This window comes from Hippoglossus hippoglossus, chromosome 17, assembly GCF_009819705.1.
Source record: "Hippoglossus hippoglossus isolate fHipHip1 chromosome 17, fHipHip1.pri, whole genome shotgun sequence".
NCBI classification, from domain to species: Eukaryota; Metazoa; Chordata; class Actinopteri; order Pleuronectiformes; family Pleuronectidae; genus Hippoglossus; species Hippoglossus hippoglossus.
In genome coordinates, this window is record NC_047167.1 from 1,417,141 (window position 1) to 1,441,815 (window position 24,675).

Consider the following 24,675-nt stretch of genomic DNA (forward strand, 5'->3'; position numbering starts at 1 on the left):
CTTGTTATCAAAACACTCATGACAGATGTTAATATCAGGTCTAAACAGGGCCTGAGACCACCTTGTTTTTTAATGGATTGTGTTGACATGAAATAACATTAATTAAAAATCAATAAATGATCAAAAATGTCAACAAATAATGAAATAACCTAACTTTCCTGTCTGGGTGTGATGATCTGGTTGCCATGTCTAGACGAAAAGAACAACTTTCATGACACAGGTGACAACATGTTTCTTAGAAAAATGATTCATGGATTTTCGCTCTTGTTACAGCAGCACTCTGGGCCACAACCGTTTAACACATCCCCACACTGTACGGTACAATGTGTCAGAGAGATAGAACAAACCAAACAGTCGGATAGACAATGGTGACAAACACACAACACCCCCACCGTGTTGGCTGATGCTGCAGTCCAAGGCGTGCGTAACGGTTTGGCGCTGGCGCGCTGCAGAGTGGCGGATGTACGGTTGGCTCAGCGGCTGCTGCTTAGCACCGACGCTCTCCCATTCTGAGCCGCGGACTGCGCTTCGTTGACTGACTCTGGAGACGTGCATTGGCAGCCATGTCTCAAGAGGACAGCATGAGTTTCAATGAACTTTTCAGAGACGTCAAATTCTACCTGGTGGGGGACATTGACCATAAGGTGAGCCTCAGGAAGTTAGCTTCTTCTTGCTATGTAGCATGCTAACTAGCTAGAACCATTCAGTGTGAATGAATACTGCAGGGGAAGCTAACTAGCTAGCTAAGTGACTGCCATGCTAAACCAGAAAAAGTGAGCTGACATAAAAGTACTGTAGCGTCCTTTGCGTTGTGTGTTGTACAGTGTTGTGGTTCTCCAGGACTGGACATACACTGTACACAAGCTACTTAGCGCTGCACTTCTTTAGCATTACCACAGATGTTTATCTGCCTGCTCTCAGGCTTCGGTTTATCTTCCTATGTTCGTTTATAAACGTGTTTGTAAGTGTTCTTTTACGCTGCCAGCGTTCAGACACCCAGCGCTGTTATCACTAATCTGCTAATGCGACGCGCTTTTAAACGCTCCTATAAATACATATCGATCAGACACGATCAGACTGCAGCAACCTGTCAGTGTCCACATCCTGCTGAATAGTGAGCCCCATAATGCGCATGTGTGAAAGCGTTGATGCCGGAAACCTCTGGCCAGAACTGTTTTTCCTGCCAAATAGTGACTCCTATATTTTTACTAGTACTCCTACTTTTTTGCAGCGACCAATGAAGCCATTCTAATATGAACTATTATTAATAAGTAACATTCAACAGATATGTCAACTTTAATGAGCTCAGTCTGACAAAACCAGTAACAAATAAGGCCTATGCTGGCCAATTCATGTCAATAAGCCATACTGAAACAGAGGGTATTTGTAGCATGTCAGGCTGTGATAAATCAGTTTCTACACATAAGACAAACATATATAAAAATTGGACTGTATTATTATACTGAGATTTGACAGACGCGTTCATATGACGCAGCCTTTGAGGTCTGAAGGGCATTTTAACACCGGAAAATCCGGACTAAGGTTCATGTCTTTGTAACATTGTATACATTCGATCAAGTTAGTTTGATTTCACAATTGGCTGTTGTATGATATATACGTATGTCCTGGTATCATCGCCTACGTGGGCTGCATCTACATATACTTGATAATGATTGGCTTCTAGATGACCCTAACCCTTATCAATTCAGCAATTGAATAGTAAAGAAAAAAGTAGTCTCTGTTTGAATGGAGAAAATTAATGAACCAGTTCATGTCATCAATTTCGTTGCCACTGCGATATCATTATCGTATAACTATCAGCAAAATGAACACGCTTGTTGTTCAAACAGTATATCGGCAGAGGCGAAGACTGCAGCAATCCTGCGAGCCGCTTCCACTTCTTTTTCTTCTTCTATTGTTTAAAGGGATAGTTCACCCTAAAATGAAAATTCACTCATCCACTCACCACTTTGCCGACGGTGGGGTGGCTGAAGTGTTTGAGTCCACAAAACACTTTTGGAGTTTCATGGGTAAATAGCGTTGCAGCCAAATCCAATTTAATTGAAGTAAATGGTGACTGATTCTTCAAACGTAAAAAAGCAACATTTGACTCAATAATCTGCTACTGCTCCAGGTTGTGCAGCTTCTGAAGGCAGGAAAAGGGAAGGAGGTTTCTTACAATGCCCTCGCCACTCACATCATTGCAGAGGACGGAGACAACCCAGAGGTGGGCGAGTCCAGAGAGGTGTTTGATCTGCCGGTTGTCAAGGTAAGGGTTGTGCTACAGTAGCTCTCCATTGAACACTGTTGGGCTTTGGTCATTGTCGTGACTGGTATTAACACATGTCTTGGGCGCTGTCATCCCAATTATTTCATTTGCTTTCCTATCAGTGGCGTCATATCTCCTTTGTGCATGTGACAGCATGGTCAATGTTTTAAGCCACATTTTTGTCTTGTTGGACTTTAACTGTATAATATAACCTGAAGTAGTTTTAGTCATACTATGTTTGGAAGGATCAGAGAAACTAGTTGAGCAAACGTTATAGTCTACCCAGCCCATAGCCCCTCCATGGCTCCCTGTGTCTGCCAAGCAGATTGGAGGAAAGAACAGTTTCAGCGCATATTATTCATACAACGTATGACAATGTTTAAAGAGGAGAACACACAGAATAGTTAGTCTATACTGCAGAAGACAACATAAAATGTTCACACAATTTAAGAGACTGTCATTTCCCCGACCGGCTGAATGAAGAGAGGGAGCGCCGAAAACGGAAAAAACCCACAAAACTTATAAATTACTGACATGCCCCAAAATGTATGAAAATACCCCAAATTACCACAGTAAGTGCACTTAGTGGAGCTGTGCATGGCTCCCTGTTGTCTGCCCCGGACTTGGAGGCGCTGCGGCCGGGCTGTGTACCTTTTCCCGGCTGTGGAGTGGTCCGTGGTCTCTGCGTCCATAGCCAGGGACTGTTTATATATCGCAAGTCATATCGTCATCGCGATATTCAACAAGGTTATCGCATATCACATGTTTTCCTAATATTAATGCAGCCCTACTGTGACCCACACACTGTATGCAGAAAAAAAAAACTTCTGCGTCGTACATTCGCTATTCATACAGCCAGTGTGGCCCAGGCTTTAGGGATCTTTGTTGTTATCCTTTTAAATTAGAAACCCCCTAGCTTCACATAATGTGCATTGAAATAACCCTAACCCTTTTTTTATTCAGGACTAATGATTATATAACCCATAAGCTTGGCATTTTAAAAACTGTCTCCTACTGCAGTATGTTTTCATTCGGGGATAACAAATGTCAAACAATATATTGTGGGAGGTAATGATTTTGTTAATTTTCTAAATGTTCAGTCATAAAACAACAGTGAATGATGTTAATTTGAACCAGTGTATATAAGAGAAAAAATTACTTTCTTCCTTTTTTCCAGCCATCCTGGGTGACTCTCTCAGTCCGATGTGGAGACCTGTTACCGTATCCTTCTACCTTCAAATCCAAAATATAACAATAGAAGAAGAAAACATAAAACAGAATTTTAATGTTTTGAATTGCAGAAAAGAAGGATTTCTCAATGATTCATTGCCCCAAAGCATGAGTGTATGGAATATGTCAAAAATGTCCTAATAAGTGTGGCAGTTCTTTTCCATAACCCTGGACACAACAGAGTAACTGGATTCTCCCCTGAATCAGAACAGATATTCTTTGGTGTGACAGCTTGTCTTCCCAGGGTAAGAGTGTGTTTGTTTGTGTTTTTGGAAAGTATTTTCAAGATTTTACTACATGTATCATGTAAGCAGTAGGTGGAATGGAAATTCAAAATTGAGCTGTTGGTCTGTAAACCTTGGCATTTAAATTCGACTTGAAACGGTGTCATTTCCACCATGTTTTTAGCCTAACACCAGCATAGTAACTCTAGCTCCAGTAGTGTTTCGGCGGTGTAATTGCAACGCTCACATTCACCTACACACAACTATGAATGCTCGGCCACGTGCGTACCTACGGAGTAGCTTCGATGGAGAAGCACGAATCCGCTTTAAATCTGAGATAAGCGATCAAGCAGTATAAAAGCACCACGCACTGACCAATCATTTCCTTTGAAACATGACAGCACTGTTCTTAGAGAATCCTGTGGAGCTCGGTGCAGATTGTTAGAGGGTCTCTGAGGAGGACAAGGGCCTTCAGAGACCGGCAAAGTCCCTTTACCTACTCCGATGACGATCTTTATGAAAGATATTGATTTTCATCGGAGGGAATGACAAACCTTAATTAGGTGCTGGATCAGAACATAACCAACCCGACACGTAAGAGCAATATGCTCACAGTACCACAGACGGTCTGCATGGTCCTATGTTTCTTTACTTGTGAGAGTTTCTTGTACAGTGTGGGTGATGGAGAGAATCTTAACAAAATCTTGAAACAATGAGAATACATGTACATTACGCATTAATGTAATGAAAATATAAACAAAAGTACAGTCAGATCTCTTGCTCCATACCACGATGCCATGGTAAACTATTTCTTCAAGCCAAGGTGATTGCAGAAATAGATCTTTTTCATGATGTCTCATTTTTGGTAAGGTGGTAGGTTACACAGTATTTTATGTTGTAAAAAATATTTTTACATGAGAGTGAAGTTTTTTTGCTTGTTGCTTTTCTTAGCGCCTCACATTTGTGCGCTCTATGTAGCTCCCGAATTGTAGTTTTTATTTTTTTAGTCACACTCGGCCTGAAAAAAGATACAGGGGAAATACTGCTTGTGTGTGCTTGTTTGTACACAGCTTCCAGATGATCTAAACACCTTGTGGGCTTACATCACCTTTTATGGAGGAGAATGTCAGCTTAACCTCAACAAGAGGGTCACCCACTTAGTGGTTAAGGAATCAAAAGGGGTAAGTGCGTGATGTATGTGTAATTTGTACTATCTCATCATGGCAAGAAAAACTATGTGATGCCTTTGGAATTATCAGCATTTATGTATAGATTTGCCTTAAAGCCGTGTCTGATCCAATCTAAATTTCAAAAATGAGCCTTTTGGAGTAGCCCAGCCTCAGAACACTGACCATAACCCAATTTAGGTGCTGTGGAATGAACTCAAAAGAGTCTTTCACACCAGATGTCCTAAAAAATATGACTCAGGTGAAGCAGTTCTTAAAGGAAATCTCCTAAACGTTGTGCAGGTCTGATCCACATCGAAAGGAAAGTGCTTGCTTGAGGTTTTTGCTGCCGAAGGTTGTTTTTCCACCAGCACTGTGATGGGTGTGTTCAATAAAGATATAGAAAATTCCAATTGTGTGTAATTAGCACATTGTGTTTGTCTATACTTATGACTTAGATGAAGACTGGTTGACATTTTATGACCAATTAATGCAAAAAACAGGTAATTCCAAAGTGTTCTCGCATTTGTTCTTGCCACTGTCTTCATCATCTGTGCTGCTGATATGACATTAAATTGACACAAATGCTTGTGATCAAAAAAATAATTTTGTATGTGCACCCATTAAGATGGAACCTGTCGTGCAGGTGCAACTAACATAGATTTTGTTTGTGGTTGTATCTTTCTTTTCCTTCCAGGCAAAGTTTGAGTGTGCCCTGAAACACTCTGGTATCAAGATTGTTACCCCGGACTGGATCACAGATTCTGTTAAAGGTAATTAATGTTAGTGCTCTCAGTCTGATATATGTATGCATTCATTTACTTGCATGGTTTTGTTGTTATGCCTTTGCACCGGCAACAGCCACTGGCTGGAGGCACAGTTATGGCCTCTTCAGCGGGATACCATAAGATTGGTTTGAGGGAAGATTTGACACAAATGTTCACTTGGTGACCTTCATTCAATCTTCTACAAAGAAACTGCACTAGATTTTCAGATTTCTGAAGAGATTTGATTGTATAATGTGACCTGTAAGTTTTGATGTTTTAGTTACTTTAATAGAGCTGGAACTGATGATTACTTTCATATTGATGAATCTACCTTTGTATATCGTAGTTAATCGATTAATTGTCTAGTCGGTAGAATGTCAGAATATATTGAAAAATGCCTGACCTAAAACCAATCCAAACCTGAAATCTGAGTAGTTTATCAAAAGCACCAAATCCTCTTCTTTTTTTTTTGCATTAGAAGCAATGCCAATGATTAATTAGACCCTAAGCACTGAATGGTCCTTGTTTTTAATTAATTATTTGTCTTTCAATACATTTTTAGAGCAAAAAAATCCATAAAAATAATATATATATATTTAAAAGTTAGTGTGAAGGACAAATAAAAAATAACAACCAATAAATTTAAAGCCGCAAGCTGTGATGAACAGGACCTTGCACTTAGTGCATGTCGGGGGTACAGGCAGGGAACAGGTTGACACAGAGACGCGCTGTTGCTCAAATTGAACACTGGCCAAATGAGTGAGAACATGCACTAAATATGCATTTTGTTGCCGTGTGAAACTTGAAAAGTTCATGTTAATAGAATGATGATTTTGACATGAGAAATACTTCCTAATGCCAGTAGGTGTGCCCTAACAATAAGTAGAAGAACAAGTCATTTCCTGATGCTAGTGGGTGGCACTATAGCTTTAATTGAATATTGGCATGCAGATGTCTTCCTGGCAGGACGCTCATTGAAAATGCAACATTAAGGGAAGATTGGTGAAATTATGTAATAATTATAAAAACATTCCTTTATGATGACGTCAGGAAAAGCAACACACAAGGGGCGGCTGTGGCTGAGGGGGTAGAGCAGTTGTCCTCCAACCAGAAGGCCGGTGGCTCGAATCCTAGCCCATGCCGAAGTGTCGTTGGGCTGAAGATGCTGAACCCCAAAAATGGCCCCTCATAGATGCTGAATGCACTAATTGTAGTTGTAAGTTGCTTTGGATAAAAGCGTCAGCTTACAGTAGCAGGCAGGCCAGAAAGAAGGCAATATAATAAAATACAAAAATGCAGACTATGTACACCTTTCACTGTAGTGGTTTGTATAGTGTGAGATAGGGACGTAAATGTAAAGTGTTTCCACACTTGGGACGACTAGTGTTTGTCTCTGCCATTTTTCGAACGTTTACTATTTTTCACTATTAGACGACATTGTCACGTGAGAAAAACGAGGCACGGGATTGGCTGCCCCCACCGTAGTGTGTGCTGTGTATTATAACTGACCTGACTAATCAATTATTATTGCCAACTATTTTTATAACTTATTTTAATTGTTTAGTTGTTGCCTGCCTAATTTCTACGATTCTTTCCCCCCAGATTCATATTGGGTCACTGTGACCTTTAACGACTAAAACTTAATCACTTTATCTTTGAGAACACGTGACGACTGATCAAAAGTTCAAAATTTCCCTCAAGCGGGCAAAAACATGTTAGTTGAGGCCACAGTGACATCGACCTTTGACCACCGACATTTATCAGTTAATCAGTGAATCCAAGTCAATTGTACCAGATGTAATGAAATTCCAATCAGGCAGTCCTAATATATCACGTTCACAGGGACTGAGGTCATTGTGACCTTGACCTTTGACCTCCAAAATCGAATCATCATCCTACAGTGAATATTTGTACCAAATTTGAAGAAATTCCCTCATAGCAGTCAGATATCACGTTCACGAGCATGGGACAGAAGGATGGACGTACTGACAACCCCAAATCATTATGCCTCCAGCCACTAGCTGTCCCCGGCGCGGAGGCATAAAAAACGATCATTATCATCGCTCGAGATATGATTTACTGTATAATTAAAGTTTGTTCAAATCTGGGTGCTGTCTGTTGATAATTAATCTCAAAGGCTAAGAGCGTTTTCTGAGATTGACTTGATTGGTTTCCTAGAATCTAACCAATTACTTCCTCTTATTAATTCAACATATTTAACTGCTAACTGTTTTGTGTATTAAAAATATATACATTATTGTTACTTCTTTTAAGTAGGTTCTACATAACTTTGATCCATTTAGCTGACATGTGTATGTTTCCTCTTTTACAGACAAGAGCAGGAAGGATGAGGCTCTCTATCACCCTAGACTGATATACGTGGAGCCTGAGGAAGAAGAGGAGAGTGAAGCAGAGTCATATGAACAGCACTCTCATTCAGACGGAAGCTACAGCCCTCGACGAACCCAGCTCTCCAGCTGTGACTCGTCTGGTGATTCCAGTCCCAGAAGAAGACCAGGCCCCAAAAAACTTAATTCTGTGTCTCCAACGCCCCTCCGAAAACCTGAGCGCCGCAGTGAGCGTATGTTCGATGACTCAGACGATGATTCCCCGATAGAGAAGGAGGGTACCAACCTCAACTGGACGCCTGCTGAGGTTGTTACGCCAACACCCCCTATTCTGACCGGTACAGCTAGACGCCGGGGTGGGCCACCCACCAACAAAGACTCAACGTCATCTACAGGCAGTGGGCTGATCAACCTTTGTGCTACTGTGCCTCCTGTACCTGGCAGTGGTGCAGCATCACCTGCAGAGGCCCACCCTGGTGCTGTTGCCATCAGTCAAAGCACACAGCAAGGTCAGTATGTCAGGTCCTACATTCTTTGAGGTAACAGACTAAGAACCAGAATCTTGGTCTCTATAGTCTGTCAGACTATGATATCAGTTTAGATGTATGGCACATTGTGTGTGTGCTGAGCCTGCTGAGTTGTAGCAGTCCAATGTCTTATTCATGTTATCCTTTGGGCTTCATGCATTTTCTTCTGCTTTTTTGGTTTATCAGTTCCAGAAAGCTGGAGTCCAGCCGCCAGAACCCTCCGCAACATTACTAACAGCTCTGACATGCAGCCAGCCAATCGACCTGTCAACATAGTACATGTGAGAAATTTTCTTTTCCTACGTAGTATTTTGATCAGATGTTTTTCCTTGCTGCTGTCAGCAAGAGTAGAGCAACATGTCATAACTATGATCGTAGCTATGATATAATATTCTTGTCCAACATTAGTAATGTTTTCTTTACATTATAACTTCTTAATGTTTGTCCAGATCATTCAGAATCTCACAGCCAATCAGTCAAAGCCACTGGAGCCGCAGAGCAACCAGAGCAATGCTCAAACCCCCAATAGTGCCAACCCTATTCTGTTCAGTCAGTCCAAATTGGCTGCAGAGCAGCATCAACACTTACTGCAACAGTCACACCAGGCTGCCCAGCAACAGCATCAACAGTTACCACAGCAACCACAACATCCTATAATGCACCTCCAACAACAACAACAACAACAACAGCAGCATCAGATGATGCCACTACAGCACCATCAGCAACACAATCAACAGCAACAGCCCCAAGTTGCACAGCAACAAAGTTTCCCGCAGTTGCCCCAACAGCAACAACAGTTTCTGCAACAACAACAACAACAACAACATCAACAACAGCAAATGCAGCAACAAATGTTTTCACAGCAGCAGCAAGCATTCTCCCAGCAGCAGCAGCTGCGGCCACAGCAGCTCCTGCGCCCTGGTTTACAGCAGCTGCAACAGCAACAAGCTCTGCAGCAACAGCTTCAACAGTTCCAACAACAGCAACGTATGCAAATATTACAGCAGAATCCACAGCAGTTACACCAACAGCATCTACAGCAGCAGCAACAGCATTTCCTACAACAACAACAACAACAGCAACAACAACAACAACACATGCAACAGATACATCAGCAGCAGCACCTGCAGAACCAGCAACAGGCTCTGCAGCATCAGAATCAGCAGGTCCTGCAGCAGCAGCAGCAGACGACGAAGACAACGCTGCAACCTCAGCTCCAGCAGCCTGGTCACATTACCCAGCTGTTTGGACACGAGCTGGGACAAGAAAGTGAGTACAACCAGAGTTAGTGTTGTGGGGGACCATGGTAACCCTAGGCCATACTGTATTTTACTGGACTAACACAGTAACTGTATATAAAGATGTACGACACGTCTCCACTTCCTTCACAGAGAAAAAAAAAAAAGAAGAAGAAAGAAACCAAAATATCTTGGATACTCACGCAAGTCTCTTGTGCTGGTGACATACTTAGATTCTGTGCAGTAGTGATCCTGGAGTGGAGCTGCGCTATCATGATCAAAATGCAGAAATCAGCCCCAGCCAGCCACCAGGGGGTGATCAACATGTTTTGGCTTCACTTTTGGGGGCTGTCATATCCATTTTATCACACAGTATGATGACGGCCCTTGTATTTATATATGATAAGAAGGTTTGTTGGGATTTCTCTGGCCACAACTTCTTTCTCGGTTTCTTGTTCAGCATTATTTTGTAACCTATATCCTCCTTTTAAATTCTTTTGCCTGTTCATTATCATGTGTATCAGTTCAGATGGTTACGGTTTCATGAATTATGGTAAATTTGAGACTTACACCAGAGCTCTTTTTTTTTTTTGCAATTATAGGATGGTTGAATAAAAGTTTTTTCTTTTCTTTTTTAAATCAAACAAGCAACCAAACCTTTACACAATTAAATGTGAATGTGAAATCTGAATCTGAGCCCATCTGCAGAAGCAGTGTTGAGCCAGTTCACACTTCAAAAGAACGAGTTCCAAGTTCAGTTCATGCAGATGAAAATGAACTACTTCATAGTTCATTTTTTATTGGGCTGATTTAGGTGACAAACGTACGGCCATGTGTTTGGTTCTGAATCGATGGTGTCGGATCATGTCTGCGTGTCGCTCCGCTCACTTTAACACTGAGTCCTGACTGTGAGCGTCACGTCTCGTGTTGTACTGAGCACAAAATGATGACGAGTCATTTTTCATGGTGTTTAAATGCAGCCTCATAAACTCTGGAGTGAATCAAACAAACACTAAGTTACTTCATGTGCTGATCAGGTCCTGATAACTAGTGACGAGTGTTTATTAGTTCAAGTGAGAGCAGAGTGGAGGAGGACACAGAAACTCCAGCTCGGTACAAACCACCTGCAGCTTCTGATCAGTGATCAGGACGCAGCGGCTCCATTGAGATGCAGCGACATATTTTTTCAATTTTTAGGATCAATCTTGCAATTCACCACCTCACATCTCCCTCGGCAATTTCCCACCTCCAAAATGTTTGTATGCATGGGTCAGTGTTTGTGTGCTGGTGCAAATGTTTCGTATGTTTCTCGTCAAGTTAGTCTCAACTTTTTCATTGGAAGTGGCATATGCATCTTTGAGTCCCTGTTTTGTGTAAAACCAATTATAAATGAGGCCTGAAATGTCTTTCAGCCAATGCACTTCTCTGTGCCTATCTGTGGCAGTAGCCTTCGGTGTTGATAGACTATTAATCATCATGTGTATCAGGTAGTTGTGTAGGTGCGACATTCTTCAAGAGGCCAGTCTGATGACCATCATGGCCAAAATTTGAAAATGTATTAATACTGGTAGCAATTCCTAAAAATGTAGATTATTAGATCTGCCTGGCCAAAAAAAGTGCCTATCCCTCCTTAAAGTTTTTGTTTTGGACCTGCAGATTCACTTCTTATTTTTTAATTCACTATATATTTCAGTTCCACAAGATGGCTTCCTGTTAGGCTGTGTGTTTGCTATTGCTGACTACCCAGAACAGATGGCTGACAAACAACTCCTGGGCACATGGAAGAGGGTAAGACATTCAGTCACACAGAAAAAGCCTCCCTCTAGCACTGCCTGCGCAGCATCTTTTACATAAATGTTTGCTGATCTGCTTCCCCAGGTCATCCAGGCGTGTGGAGGTACTGTTGACCCAAACCTGACCAGTCGTTGCACACACTTGCTGTGTGAGAGCCAAGTCAGTAACATGTATGTTCAGGTAAGGATGTGTGCTATAAGAACATGCACTACTCAAGAAAGTACTCAACCACTCTATATTTTGAAATTTTGTATAAATATTGCAAACTCACACTCACCTGTTGTCTTAGAACAGCGAGAGATAATATAGAACATGAATAGGTCACAAAGTAAACAGTAAACAGAGGCCATCCACCTCAAGCGGTGGATGGCCACACACAGAGTCTGGTTCTGTTAGAGGTTTCTTCCTGTTGAATAGGAGTTTTGTCTCTCCGCTGTCATCAAGTGCTTGCTTGTTGTGGGAACTGTTGGGTTTTCTCTATAAATTTGTACGGTTATGACCTTGCTTTGTAAAGTGCCTTGAGATAATGCATAGCACTATACATACATAATTGAAATGAACTGAATTGAAAGGAGTTTACTGAATAACATAAATAATGTCCATCTATCCTGCTCCATGGATTGGTAAAAACGTGTCATCTCTGTCATCGTTATTGATCCGTGTGGTGTTCTCTCTGTCAGGCACTAAGAGAGGGGAAACGCTGTGTAACAGCCCACTGGCTCAACACTGTACTGAAGAGGAAGAGGATGGTTCCTCCTCATCGAACACTACATCTGCCCTTTGCCTTCCCTCCTGGAGCAAAGCCCTGCTCTCAGCATGTAGGTCCAAATCACACAAAGAACTGCTCCTTTTTTCTCACATTCACGTTGGTTACCAGCCTGACCCGGTCTGGTTCATTTAATGATGGCTCTGATTTAAATACCACTGATTTAAATATCAATGAAATGTCCTTTTTGCTAGTCCGTCAGTCAGTCAGGTAAAAGTCTAAATGATTTGAGAGTCTAACCCATTTAGATCTAAGGCTCTCTGAAGTAGATCTCCGAAGTAGATAAAGACATGAAATAGAAACATTTGATAGCTTTTATATTGTTTGCTTTCATTGTAAATCATTGCCTTTTCCCTAAATTTCCTGAACATTAAATTCGTCAAATTCTCCCCTTCTTCCTCCTCTGCCTGAAACATGTCTCTTACCGATTGAGCCTTATTCCGCGGGTCAGCAGGCACATCACCTTAGTCTGAATCCACTTAATTATTATTTATTATTGTTATTTTCATTGTTGTTCTCTATAACGGTGGCCTGAGGGCAAAAGTTTGAACGATCCCAACAGTCCAATATAGCATTTAACCTCCGAACGACCTGCCTGTTATAAATGACACAGCGTGGCCTGACTGCTCCGTGTGATCTTACTGGCGATTTTAACAAGGCTCCCTAGTCGTGTTTTGTTTGCCAGATTGAGGGGTTCAAACCAAGCAACAATACAGAAGGTTAAAACTGATAAAATAAAACTTCTGTAGAAGAGTCATCATCTCACAAGAGACATGAAGAGTTAATTTTCCTCATAAAAGTGAGTCTTTGAGGTGGCCTAGACAGGGAAATCAAAACAGTTTGTTGTCAGAAGAACATTAGAGTTTTTCAGCAAGATCTTATATGTGATTTAGGTGTTCCTTAATCTTTTTTGAGCAGTGTGTTCCATCAGTCACATTATCACATTCTTAAAAACCATTACATCATATAAAACGTGCACGCATCTCAGTCTTAAGGGTATATAAACATAAATGTTATATCAGATCTAAATGTTAAGAAGTCTCTAATATCTTTTTTTAGGAGTCCCTTTACATGGAAGCATGCTAACCATCAAGCTGAATTATCTCACTGATATGTAAAAGGAATATAACTCCATCCCTCCATCTTACACAGCCTTATTAGTTTCTCATGTGAAAAACAGATGCAAAAACTCTTCCTCTAGGGCAGCAGTGGCTATCTGCAGTATTTTTTAGCTTTATTCCACAGCTCTTAATCTTCAGGCTGATTAAGGCAGCAGATCTATAACTGGGGACATTAGGATTTGCCTGTGAAAATCACTAAAAGAATAAGTACACTAGGGCTGCACCATATTAGGAAAACAGGCGATATGCGATAACCTTGTTGAATATCACGATGACGATAAGACTTGCGATAAATAAACATAAACAACAAGTCTTTCTGCTTTGGGCGCACAGCCCGGCATCAGCGCCACCAAGTCCAGGACAGAATCACAGGGACCCATGCACAGCTCCTCTAAGTCTGATTAAAGTGATCATTTGGAATCTTTACATACATGTTTGGACTGTGAAAAGTCATTTGGGATGAGATGGGAGAACATGATCCCTACAAGTCTCCACAGTAGAATTTAGCCTGGAGGAGGTGGAGCAGGATTTGACGGAGCATCCTCGCAATTCTCTGTTCTCTCTCTATTTTCCTTTTCCCGCCAATTATTAATTGACAGAAAAAACCGTTCTGAACATCTTAAATGTATTATCCATCTGATTGGTCAAATATATTGACACCATTTATCACAGTTCAAGCCTTCTTTTGAGATATGCATATCATGCATGTTAATGATATCGCGATGCCGATACGTTTTCGATATATCGTGCAGCCCTAGAGTACACTCACTCAGTATTGCTGTTGAATTGTGATTCTTTTTAAATGTTTTTAACACATGACTGTCATCTCTTTATTCTAACCTCCTTTGCTGTCATTCTCTCCAGATTATATCAGTAACAGGTTTTGTGGATGCTGACAGAGATGACCTTAAACTGATGGCCTACCTGGCGGGTGCCAGATACACTGGATATCTGTGTCGCAGTAATACAGTCCTCATCTGTAAAGAGTAAGATTTGCTAGGGTTCAATGTGCTACCATCAGTTTTGAATCTTCTCTGCCACCTAGCCATATTGATCTGTGCTGTTGTGCTGGTGAAGTGTTGATGATGTGGTTGTCTTGTTTATCTTTCCTCAGACCTAATGGGCTTAAATATGAGAAGGCCAAGGAGTGGAAGATCCCATGTGTAAATGCACAGTGGTTGTGTGATATACTGCTTGGAAATTTTGAAGCACTGAGACAGATTCAACACAGCAGATACTCCATCTATACACAACCTGAACCACTGGTGCCCAACCTACAGCTGGTCCAGAACCTACTGAGTATGTATTGCTGAATGGACTATCTTTAAATAAGATATATATATATATATGTATATGTGTGTATGTGTATATTTGTCTGTGTATGTATATATGCATGTGTGTGAATGATGCATTGATGTGGGTATGAATACAATTGTCTTTCTTTCTCTGTAGCTGCTTGGAGAACACCGATCAAAGTATCTCCTGAAGCTTTGGCGGTGAGTTTGTTGAAGTGCTGTTGAATAAGATGAATGTCACATTTTGATTCACACGTGTTTTAGTAATCACAAATTCATTGTTTTAACGTTCGATTGTAAAACGATTTTTTTTAGAGTTTTGAAAAACAAGTTGCGATTTACTGTGTGTACATTTTATGGCACTATACAAATAAAATTGAATTGAAAGTCTTCTTTTATTTTTTTGTATGGTGTAGAACCTCCAGCTGTTGCAAAAGCAAAAGATCGCTGGCTCCACTAACCAGCCTGCAAACAAGAAGGCCAGGTCAGTACAACAGATATGTTTCCACACTGTGCGTCGCAGTGACACGCCACATTTCCAGATTAGCAATATAAAGATAAGTATTGTAACCATAAGTGTAACTGTGTCTGCAGACTGGATGAGATGCAGTCCCCCAGTAAGATGCTTCCTCCCGAGTCCACTCCTCAAGTCATGTTCACAGGCTTTGAGCCTTCACAAGTACAGCAGTACACAAAGGTAAAATCAGCTGGATTTCTTGCTAAGACAATTATTTTATTATGTTGTCTCATCTCACTTGCACACATACAGATTAACACTAGAATTGGACTGTGGTACCAAAATCATAACATACATTAAGTCAACAGGTCAGTAACTAACTATCAGAAGCTAATGTTGTACTCTCAATCATGCGATAAGTGCAGCTATACCTATGCAACAATGATCTCCTGTTGCTAATTGTCCATTTCTGATGATTTCTGACCTTGCCCCCCCCCCCCCACCCCCTGCAGAGGTTACATGCTTTAGGTGGTGAAGTAGCAGACAGCAGTCAGAAGGTCACTCACCTGGTGGCCAGTAAGGTGACGCGCACCGTTAAGTTCCTTACTGCCATGTCTGTGGTCAAACACATCGTTAGCCCAGAGTGGCTGGAGGAGAGCTGGAGGAGCCAGAAGTTTGTGGGTATGGTGTGTGTGTGCGTGTGTGTATGCATGGAGAGCAGCCATTCAGATACTACTGAAAATAATTTGTATAAATTGAAAATGCCTTATTTAATTTATTGTATTCATTGCTGAAAAAATCCTATTTAAAAACTTATTTCTTGATTTCTTCAATGGTCTGTGTGTGCGTGCGTTTGTTGCAGATGAGCAGACTCACAGTCTGAAGGATGCAGAGGCAGAGGTGTTGTTTGGATTCAGTCTGGAGGAATCACTAAAGAGAGCTCACAGTTCACCTCTCTTCAAGGTCAGACAACAAGCTTCAATCCCACACAATGTGAGACCAGATTTAACTAGATGGAAAGAATGAAGAGTTGTACATGTGTGCAAAGGCAATTGGACTTGCTGGTGTTTCTTGAAGATGTTTCAACTCTCAGATCATAAGTGGACAGCGTTAAGTATGGGAGTTCACACCTGGCATTGAAATGTGTCCTGAATATGTCTCATATGGCCACTTGTGATCACATCTCATTTCCCTGCTCTATATGCAAATAATCGCATACATAATTTCTGTCTGTGAAGACCAAACTATTGTGTTTTTACTGGGGCTGCACGATATTAGTAAAACATTCAATAACGTTGTTGAATATTGCAATGACGATTTGACTTGCGATAAATTTACAAATGCTTAAGTATATGGTGTTAAAGTCTTTCTGCTTTGGGTTCGCTGCTAACATTGACCCAATACAGTGAGCAATCTATGCAGACACTGAAAAAAATGAAATGCATTATTTCCATTCCAACAACATGATCTTATTGAAGAAATTCCCCCTGGCTACAGACACAGGGAATCGCCATCTCACATCTTTGTTCGCAGTGTACGAACAAATGTAGTTAAGAACATATTGATGAATCCCAGATTTGTGCATCAATCGTTCGTACGCACTGTTAAAGCACAGATTTGTGCGAACGCACTGTTTGGGAATGAGGCCCAATCTCTCGCTGTGCTGAGCATGTGTGAAAGGCAATCTGCTGAGAAAATCCAGACCCAATTCTCTGGAGATCCCCTATAGGACATGTCTGAAACAGCTTGTCTGAAACTTCAACAGATGTTACCTTCTCTGAGCGAGAAGGTAACTTGCTCAGAGAATGTCTGAATGACTTCCCTGGAGCCAGGGCACTGCTTTTTAAACCTATAGCCCTCCCCACGATGGCTTAATAACTCCATTAGATTAAGTTAGATAAGGTTCCTGCAGTCTGCAAGTTTTCTACAGTGAATTCATCAAGTGTTTACCTGCAAAAGATCCACTAGCCAGTGTGGTCTCTTGAAGAAGCCTCTAAAATAGGAGTTTTTACTGTCTTCAAGAAACACAAGCATGTCCAGTTGCCTATGTACACCTGTTCAACTGCTTCAGACAAAAAAATACATAATTATGCAGCTGAACACAAAGGTTTGAAGGGTACAACAGGTTTACAAAAATTATTGTTTCGCTCCTGTTTTGTCATACAACACAGTAATGGGGAATGAAAATCGTGAATGAATATATAAGGTCTTTATGTTTGTATATGCAAATATAAAGAGAACTACTAAAGGTGCACCCTTGGTTGCGCTACTGAAATTAAGGAAAGAGGATACTAGTTTTTCCTGCGTAGTGACAATTGAAGACAGTGTGGACATGTTTGTGCGTGTGCTCCCTGCAGCTGACGGAGATTCTCTATCACAAGCGCCCACAGCTGTGGTCAATGTTTGTAATGATCAATATAGATTAGAACGGATTTTGTGCCTGTCCCTCACTGACCGTCTGTCTGCCCTTTCCATGTGATGGGTTTTGTAGGGGAAGTACTTCTACCTCACCCCAGGGATCTGCCCAAGCCTCAGCACCATGAAGCCCATCCTGGAGAGTGCTGGAGGAAAGCTGCTGGCCAAACAGCCTTCTTACAGAAAGATTATGGAGCACAAACAGAATAAGGTCCTTAAAATTACTTGGAATTCTTTTAATATACCCGTCAAGTTTGTGACCTGAAAATCAATGATCTTAAAGGAAAAGCTATCAATATGCAGCAAAATTAGGTTGGAATGATACAGTATCTGATGTACCAGAAAATGCATTGATTTAAAGTCCTCACAGCTGATGGTAGGTGATGGTGTAACAGAACACTGAGGACAATCTTTTTTTGATGTAAGGTCTCAAAATTAAACAAATAATTAATACAAATTAATATCAATAAACAAACACAAAAAGAATGCTCTTTATTTGACTTAATTTTGACTTATGTACAGATGTCTTACTATATGTCGGCTTTGTTTTACAGAACCTTCCAGAGATCATCTTAATTTCCTGTGACAATGACCTGCACCTCTGTAGAGAATACTTTTTGAAGAACATTGGTAAGACACGAACACACAGGCAATGAGCGAACAAACAAGTTTTCCCGCCTTCTCTGCCTTTGTTGACTAATTTCCATGTTTCTGTCACAAACTGTCGATCAGGAGGAAAAATCACTACATAACACTACCAGAACAACTGGTGGTGTAACAATCCATGTGGTGTTATTAAAGCCCCTGCAAGGATTTTTGAACTGGTTACTTAATGGTCTCATTTTTATATTGCTGCCTCTTTATGACCTACAACAGCAAATGAGACAATCAGAGAGATAATTGCCTTTTTCTATAAACTATTGTGATCTGGTTGGATCACTCACGAAGTCAGACGCAATGATTTACGGTAGTCAGGCTGGAAAAGCCTATGTTTACATTTCCACCATCATGGGGTTCAGTTTCAACACTTCTTTTGTCCCCCTGGAGATCCTTGGTGAAGCAGAGACCACCAGCATCACCATCCCACCAGCAAAACGAGCTGGGCTACGAGCTAGGCTACAGGCTAACCTGTACAGACCAACGCTCCCGAGTCTGTTCCTTGACAAATCCAGGTCTCTTGTAAACAAGATGAATAAGAGCAGAATGAGAATTACGCCTCATTGTGCGACTATCATCACAGAGATCTTGCTGAAAAACAACATCCTGTGTGCGATGATCGAAGCACATGGCTGCTGCACAGCTGGAGCACTGTTGCAGAAATTATTTACACTGCTGCCCAGACCTAGAACTCCTAAGACGTTGCATTTCAAGCGCTCCCTGAGCCTTGAAATGCGACGGCTCATCCCGACGGCGTGATCATGGTAGCATGGGACTTCAGTCATGCATTCTCAAACTGCTCAAATGCCCAAACGTCATAAAATTTGAATTTCCCAACCAGATCACAATAACAATCATACAGCAACAGAAAGATACGTTACCTCATCCCTATACATCCTGCAAACAGCTGTGTCTTTTTTTCACTCCTTCCAAAACAAATGCACATGCTGGCGAGACCGTGCTTTTTACGACTTGAGACGGTGGAAACGCTATCCCTTTCCACAGAGGCACCAAAATACACTAAAACGAATAGTTCCTTGTAGGGGCTTTAAGTACAGAGTCAGCAACGCTTGGTTATCTGTGTCTCTAAACAATGCTGTTCCTGTAGAAATTGTGCTGATGTGTTGCATTGCATCTCTAATGTTGTCTGTTGTCTCTGCTGTCTAGATGTCCACAATGCTGAGTTCATTCTGACAGGAGTTCTCACCCAGCAACTCGACTATGACTCATATCCTTTCCAGACAATATCAGCTCAGGACAAAGGGCTTTTTATTTGACAACTTTTCTGAACACAGTTCTTACACAGAGATCCACCTATATACAATTGAATGTATTTGGACAGTTCCACAGTTTCTTCTGGCTTTGTTTCCAACTCAGCTTTGAATTAAAATAATGAACACTACAGTGCTACAGGTAAGCTTTAATCTGAATCTGAACCTGATCTACATCAATAAGTACTGCATGGGAGATATATCGCTTTTAACACACCCTACAGTTAAAGGTTTCAGCATGATTGTGTCACTACTATTGTAGCCCTATTCCCATTGTAGGCCAATTCCTTAATGCAAGAAAAACCTAGACAGCAGAACACGCTTTTTGTTTCTGACTGGAAAACACAATTAGACAACATAGAGAAGTTAACAAAGCATTCTGTAACATACTGTCGCAGAATTTCCTAAATTAGCATTTCATTCTGTTCTAGCCTGCCATCTAATGGCAAAGAAATAAACTGGCGGGGCCAAACTTACTTGCTGACCACTGCTTCCATCTGCACTGAAGTCAACATTAAAGGCCAAATATGAGATGAGCTTTTACTTTTTCCGACCCTCTTTCCTCTTTCAAATAGTCAGATTGAATGTGAATCCTTTCACATTTTTTCCTCTGCTCATTTACTTCATTTTTCTACTGTTGATTTTGGAAAAACAGCTGCCTTTGCTATCTCTATGATAGATTTTAAATTTTTGCCTTCACTTGCGCTGTTGCCTCTTTACTTCTAATACCGACAGACAACTCCATATTAAAGTCAGTTGCGAGCTCTTTTGTGCACAAACTAACCTTGAAAAGACTTAGTTTCAACTACTACTACTACTACTACTACTAAAGTAGTAGTAGCACTAAATGTTTTTTACTACTACTAAAAAACATTTAGTAGTAGTAGTAGTAGTGTGAACTACCTAGATTTCTTTTGGGCATTTCACCTTTGTTGACAGTGCAAGTATGAAATAGAGAGAGCAGTAGAGGAAGACGCGCCCAAAAGGCCGGGTCAGACCCAAACATGTGGCCGCAGGACTGTATGTGGGCCACCTGCGCTACCAGGTGTATCAACTTCTTTTGAACTCTTGCATTATGGGCATTATGTGTTACAATGGCCATATCTCCCACACAGTTGCTATATTGATGTAAACCTACTCAAATTAAAAGCTCAGACATGGCCCTACATGGCTAAGACGCCAACATACCAAACTTAAAAAAAACACACACACACAATTAGTCTTAACAAAGAGGTTCCCTACTCTCTCATACAGAACTCAAAATAGGCTTCTTGGAAAGTAAGAAACAACTGAAAGAAACAGAAACACATTTAACTAGAATTGCAAAGCAGTGTTCATTAATTATCTAGACTGGAAACCTGCCATATTCTAATTTGTCCAGCCGCAGTCTCATAATGGGCCACAAATGTTTTAACACTTCTCATAAAAACAATAATACAATAGTAAGAGATCTCTAACTTGGTGTTTTGCTCTGTTGCTGCATTGTATAACTGTGTGCACGATTTGCTGTGTGCTATTGTTCATAAAGACCTCATCGGCATGCAATTCAGTTCTTTCTGACATGCAAGTCTTTCGCTCTTTACACCATAGTTTGAATTCATTCTATGGAAAAAGCTGCAGAGAAAGTGAAACAAAATTACTGGATCTGCCCATTTATTTGGATCTGCAACCAAATTTAATGAGCTCTCTCCTTACCCATTCTGCATCCTTCCACCAAGATCCATGGCCAGTAGCTTTTGCACCATCCTGTTGACTAACAGACAAACTAAATAAAAACATAACCTCCTTGGTGGAGGTAACAAGAATGGGACTACCTCCCTAAGTCTCAATAGTCCCCTAAATTCAGTCAAGCTGCACCATATTGCAGACGTTCATATGTACATTCCCAGAAATGTGATTTTCCCATGAATAATACCCTGGGAAATGTGTGAAAGTGTCACACCCTATCTCGCAGTGTTAAAGAAAGAAAAAATTCATTGCTAGATCCACCACCTGATCTGGATCTGCACCAGAATTGAATGTTTTTTCCTCTGGTTCTGTCTCACCACTTCACAACATTTCATAGATAACAGTTGAGTAGCTTTTGTGCAATCCTGCTAACTGACAAAAAAACAAATGCTGAATAAAACAGTCCTCCTTAACAAAGAGAAAATACCTAAATCTAAGCACAAAATCAAACAAACAAGCATGCCAGCATGAGCAGGTGCTCTAGCCAATAAGCTTGTTCCTAAAAGTGTCCTTGCACCATGTTTTTAAGGAACAGACTATTACATACCAGCAAAAGAGCTGCTGTTTTGGAGAAGCTCTGACCCATTTGTTTGGCCATCACATAATGGCACTAGTAAAAGTTGCAAAGATCCTTATACTTTTTAAATTGTTTCTGCTTCAAACACATCAATAATGAAGTGTAATGTCAGCCTGCATCAGCCTGTTATTCCACATTCCACTTCTACAATTAACATTACCAGTTTGCCAAAAGTACAACTTAAGCTGAACTCAGTAGCTCCTAATGTTTCTATGGTCTTTATACTGAGAGAATATTAGCAAGGCTAATGTTTTCATATCCAACGATCTGTACTGCAGTGATGTGTGCTCTGGAAAAGAATTGTGTTCCTTGACATTTACACATATAAGTTCACTTGATGGTGAAGCAATGATTGCAAGAAGCGGAAGAGGAATAGGGAAGCTACCTGTGTACACTCTAGTCACATCTACTTTCCTATGTTTTTAATTATGTGCATAGATTTCCAGTCATTTTGTAGCCTTTTGTTACCTGTTTCAGAATAAATAAATTGATGTTATTTTTGTGAAATGAATATTTAAATTATAGAGGATTTTAACATTTTTCTTGTTTTCAAATAGAATGTGTAAAGGCTTCAGCTCACACACTGCTTTGGAATAAAGTTTGTGGAAATCTCGACCATTTTCTCTTTCTGATTATGTTTCTTTCTTAATATTTGATGTTTGGTCAAAGATAGTCTCCAGCCTGGGAAATGAAGTCCCATGTAAGGACACATATGCACAGAAGTTCTGGGAGTTTTAAGCTTTTACTACAGATCAAACAATCAACTTCACCATTCATTTTTGCAGAAATGCCACAGGTATTGCAGGAATCCCGTTCCTCCAGAAATGGGCACATTTCAGAACAAAAGCTCAGCCTCAGCTTCTTGTCACAGGAGCATTTGAAAGCTTTCTTGAGGGTATTCCTCCCAGGTTTCAACAGATAATTCCAGATAGATTTGATATAATTAACTGTTAATGAGGCTTTTGGGTAGTTACTGGTAAAGTCCTAATTGGTGGCTGTCAGACAGATAGCCTGGGGTCATGTGTGGATGGGGGTGCCGGGTGGGAGGGAGTCTGCTGTGTTGCCTGTGGTGCTGCCCTCTAAACTACCACACACTGAATTAGACAGTCTGAGCCAAGGTCATGTGCTATATATTCCATGTGTCTGCTGCCATATTCATTGGCAACACTATGGTTGTTTCTCTTTATGTCCCTCAGCCCTATGATAGATTGGTGACCTGTCCAAGGTCTACTCCACCTCTCCCAATATCAACTGGGATTTGCTCTAGCCCCCCCGCAACCCTCATAGCATAAGTTGTATAGGTGATGGATGGATGTGGATGCAGTTTTTTTAAGAACAGAGGAGGAAAACACCTGTTTAAAGAATGTACATATGAATGAGGCATAAAAGGCAACAAGAACATCCTGTCAGTCACCTTTCAACATTTTTGCTAACTTCAAAATTATATGTTTTAACAATAGGTGCTATATCTTAAAGGTTGGGTTAGTAAATTGGTTTTTGAATCACTTATCTTAATTGTTGACATCATCTTCACGGCTCGAAAGCCATCAATAAATAAAGTTATACAGGACGCGATGTGAAGTGAATCCAATTTACAAAATATGAATTGAGTTGAGCTGCAGGACTAATATTAGCGAGACATGCACCATAGCAGCTCATTCTGAGAGTCCTACTCAGTACATGTTGTATCTGTGACAAAAGGAAAACATGATTATATTCTGTGGCCTTCACAGTCACCAGGTCTGAACTATGGGTCATTTTGGAGCAACGTGTTCGACAGCACTAATGAGTGCATGATCCAGAAGCTCTGAAGCTTGTTTCACTTCCATGGAGCAACTGTTTCAAAATATTGTGTGGGAGCTTTTGTCAGGTGAAAAATACCTTGTGACAGACAGAACTTTAAAGGTCTCTCTTTTCTTTGAAGTGAGCCAATCGACATCCAACAGTCAGTCGGAGGCAACAAAATGTAATATTGATTTGGTGTGCACTTGTGCAAAGACAATGTCAGACGCCATAGTTTTCCATGGCCCAGTGATGACATGTACAACCGCATGTCATCCTTTCACCGCTGGCTGTCGAATTGGTCTGATTAGGAGAGATGGCATTCATCCAACTTTGAATGGAGCGGCTCTCATATCTAGAAATATGTCAATGTTTATAAGACATTGAACACCGGTCCAGAGTTGTAGTCTTATACGCTTCTTTGTGCTTCTATTAGAGCAGTCACCCCCACAACATCCTATAGAAACTGTCTCGGCCCCCGACCATCTATGAATGAAATCAAAGTAAACAGGAGAGGAGTAATACAAGTAATTCATATCCCATCAATACATGTTACTGACTTGACTTCTTCCCCGGAGTCCCTTTGCCTTATCGTCCGCAGATCCAGGGCCGCGGCTGTGGCCACATCATGGATTAGGATCTGTGGATCACGTATCAGAGGTCGTAATGGTGGATCCAGTATGGCGGATTCTGCATCGTGCTGGCTGATCGTGATAACAAAGGCAGATCCTTTATCGTGTTGGCATCAGATACTGGTAGTGGACCACGACCGAGGTGGCAGCTGATGATGGATCCTAATGGCGGCAGTGGACAATAACTGTGGACTATAGTGGCATCCGATCTTGATGGTGGATCATGATCTTGCTGGCTGCTGACCATGGACTATGATTGCAGCAGGACTGCTCGATACATAGTATTTCTCCTCAGACACTTGACCATTAATGACATTAATCCACCAATTCACTGACCTTCAGTTATACTTCAAAATGTTTACCCTTATCAATGCTGCTAAAACCTTTATCTTGATGTTCTCCTTTACACTT

The 24,675-nt window shown here is 41.0% G+C and overlaps 1 protein-coding gene across 3 annotated transcripts; it reads left to right on the top strand.

Annotated features, from left to right (window-relative positions):
• The first annotated feature begins 425 nt into the window (after positions 1–425).
• Positions 426–22,465, top strand: paxip1 (PAX interacting (with transcription-activation domain) protein 1). 3 transcript variants are annotated; one of them, XM_034612679.1, is made up of 24 exons: positions 429–644; positions 2,135–2,269; positions 3,447–3,490; positions 3,681–3,744; positions 4,794–4,904; positions 5,587–5,662; positions 7,989–8,513; positions 8,718–8,812; positions 8,981–9,210; positions 9,334–9,800; positions 11,463–11,557; positions 11,648–11,743; positions 12,244–12,381; positions 14,315–14,436; positions 14,565–14,749; positions 14,903–14,946; positions 15,162–15,229; positions 15,340–15,442; positions 15,715–15,883; positions 16,065–16,165; positions 17,694–17,828; positions 18,172–18,247; positions 19,442–19,502; positions 22,173–22,465. In XM_034612679.1, exons 1-24 carry the CDS (start codon positions 564–566, stop codon positions 22,186–22,188), a joined length of 3,237 nt encoding a protein of 1,078 aa, XP_034468570.1. In that variant the 5' UTR covers positions 429–563; the 3' UTR covers positions 22,189–22,465. The 3 variants fall into 3 exon arrangements, 2 of the variants coding, with proteins under 2 accessions (XP_034468570.1, XP_034468568.1); XM_034612677.1 differs by having other exon boundaries at positions 8,981–9,800; XR_004616659.1 differs by lacking the exon at positions 22,173–22,465 and having other exon boundaries at positions 426–644; positions 8,981–9,800; positions 15,715–15,940; positions 15,976–16,165; positions 19,442–19,470.
• The last annotated feature ends 2,210 nt before the right edge of the window (positions 22,466–24,675 follow it).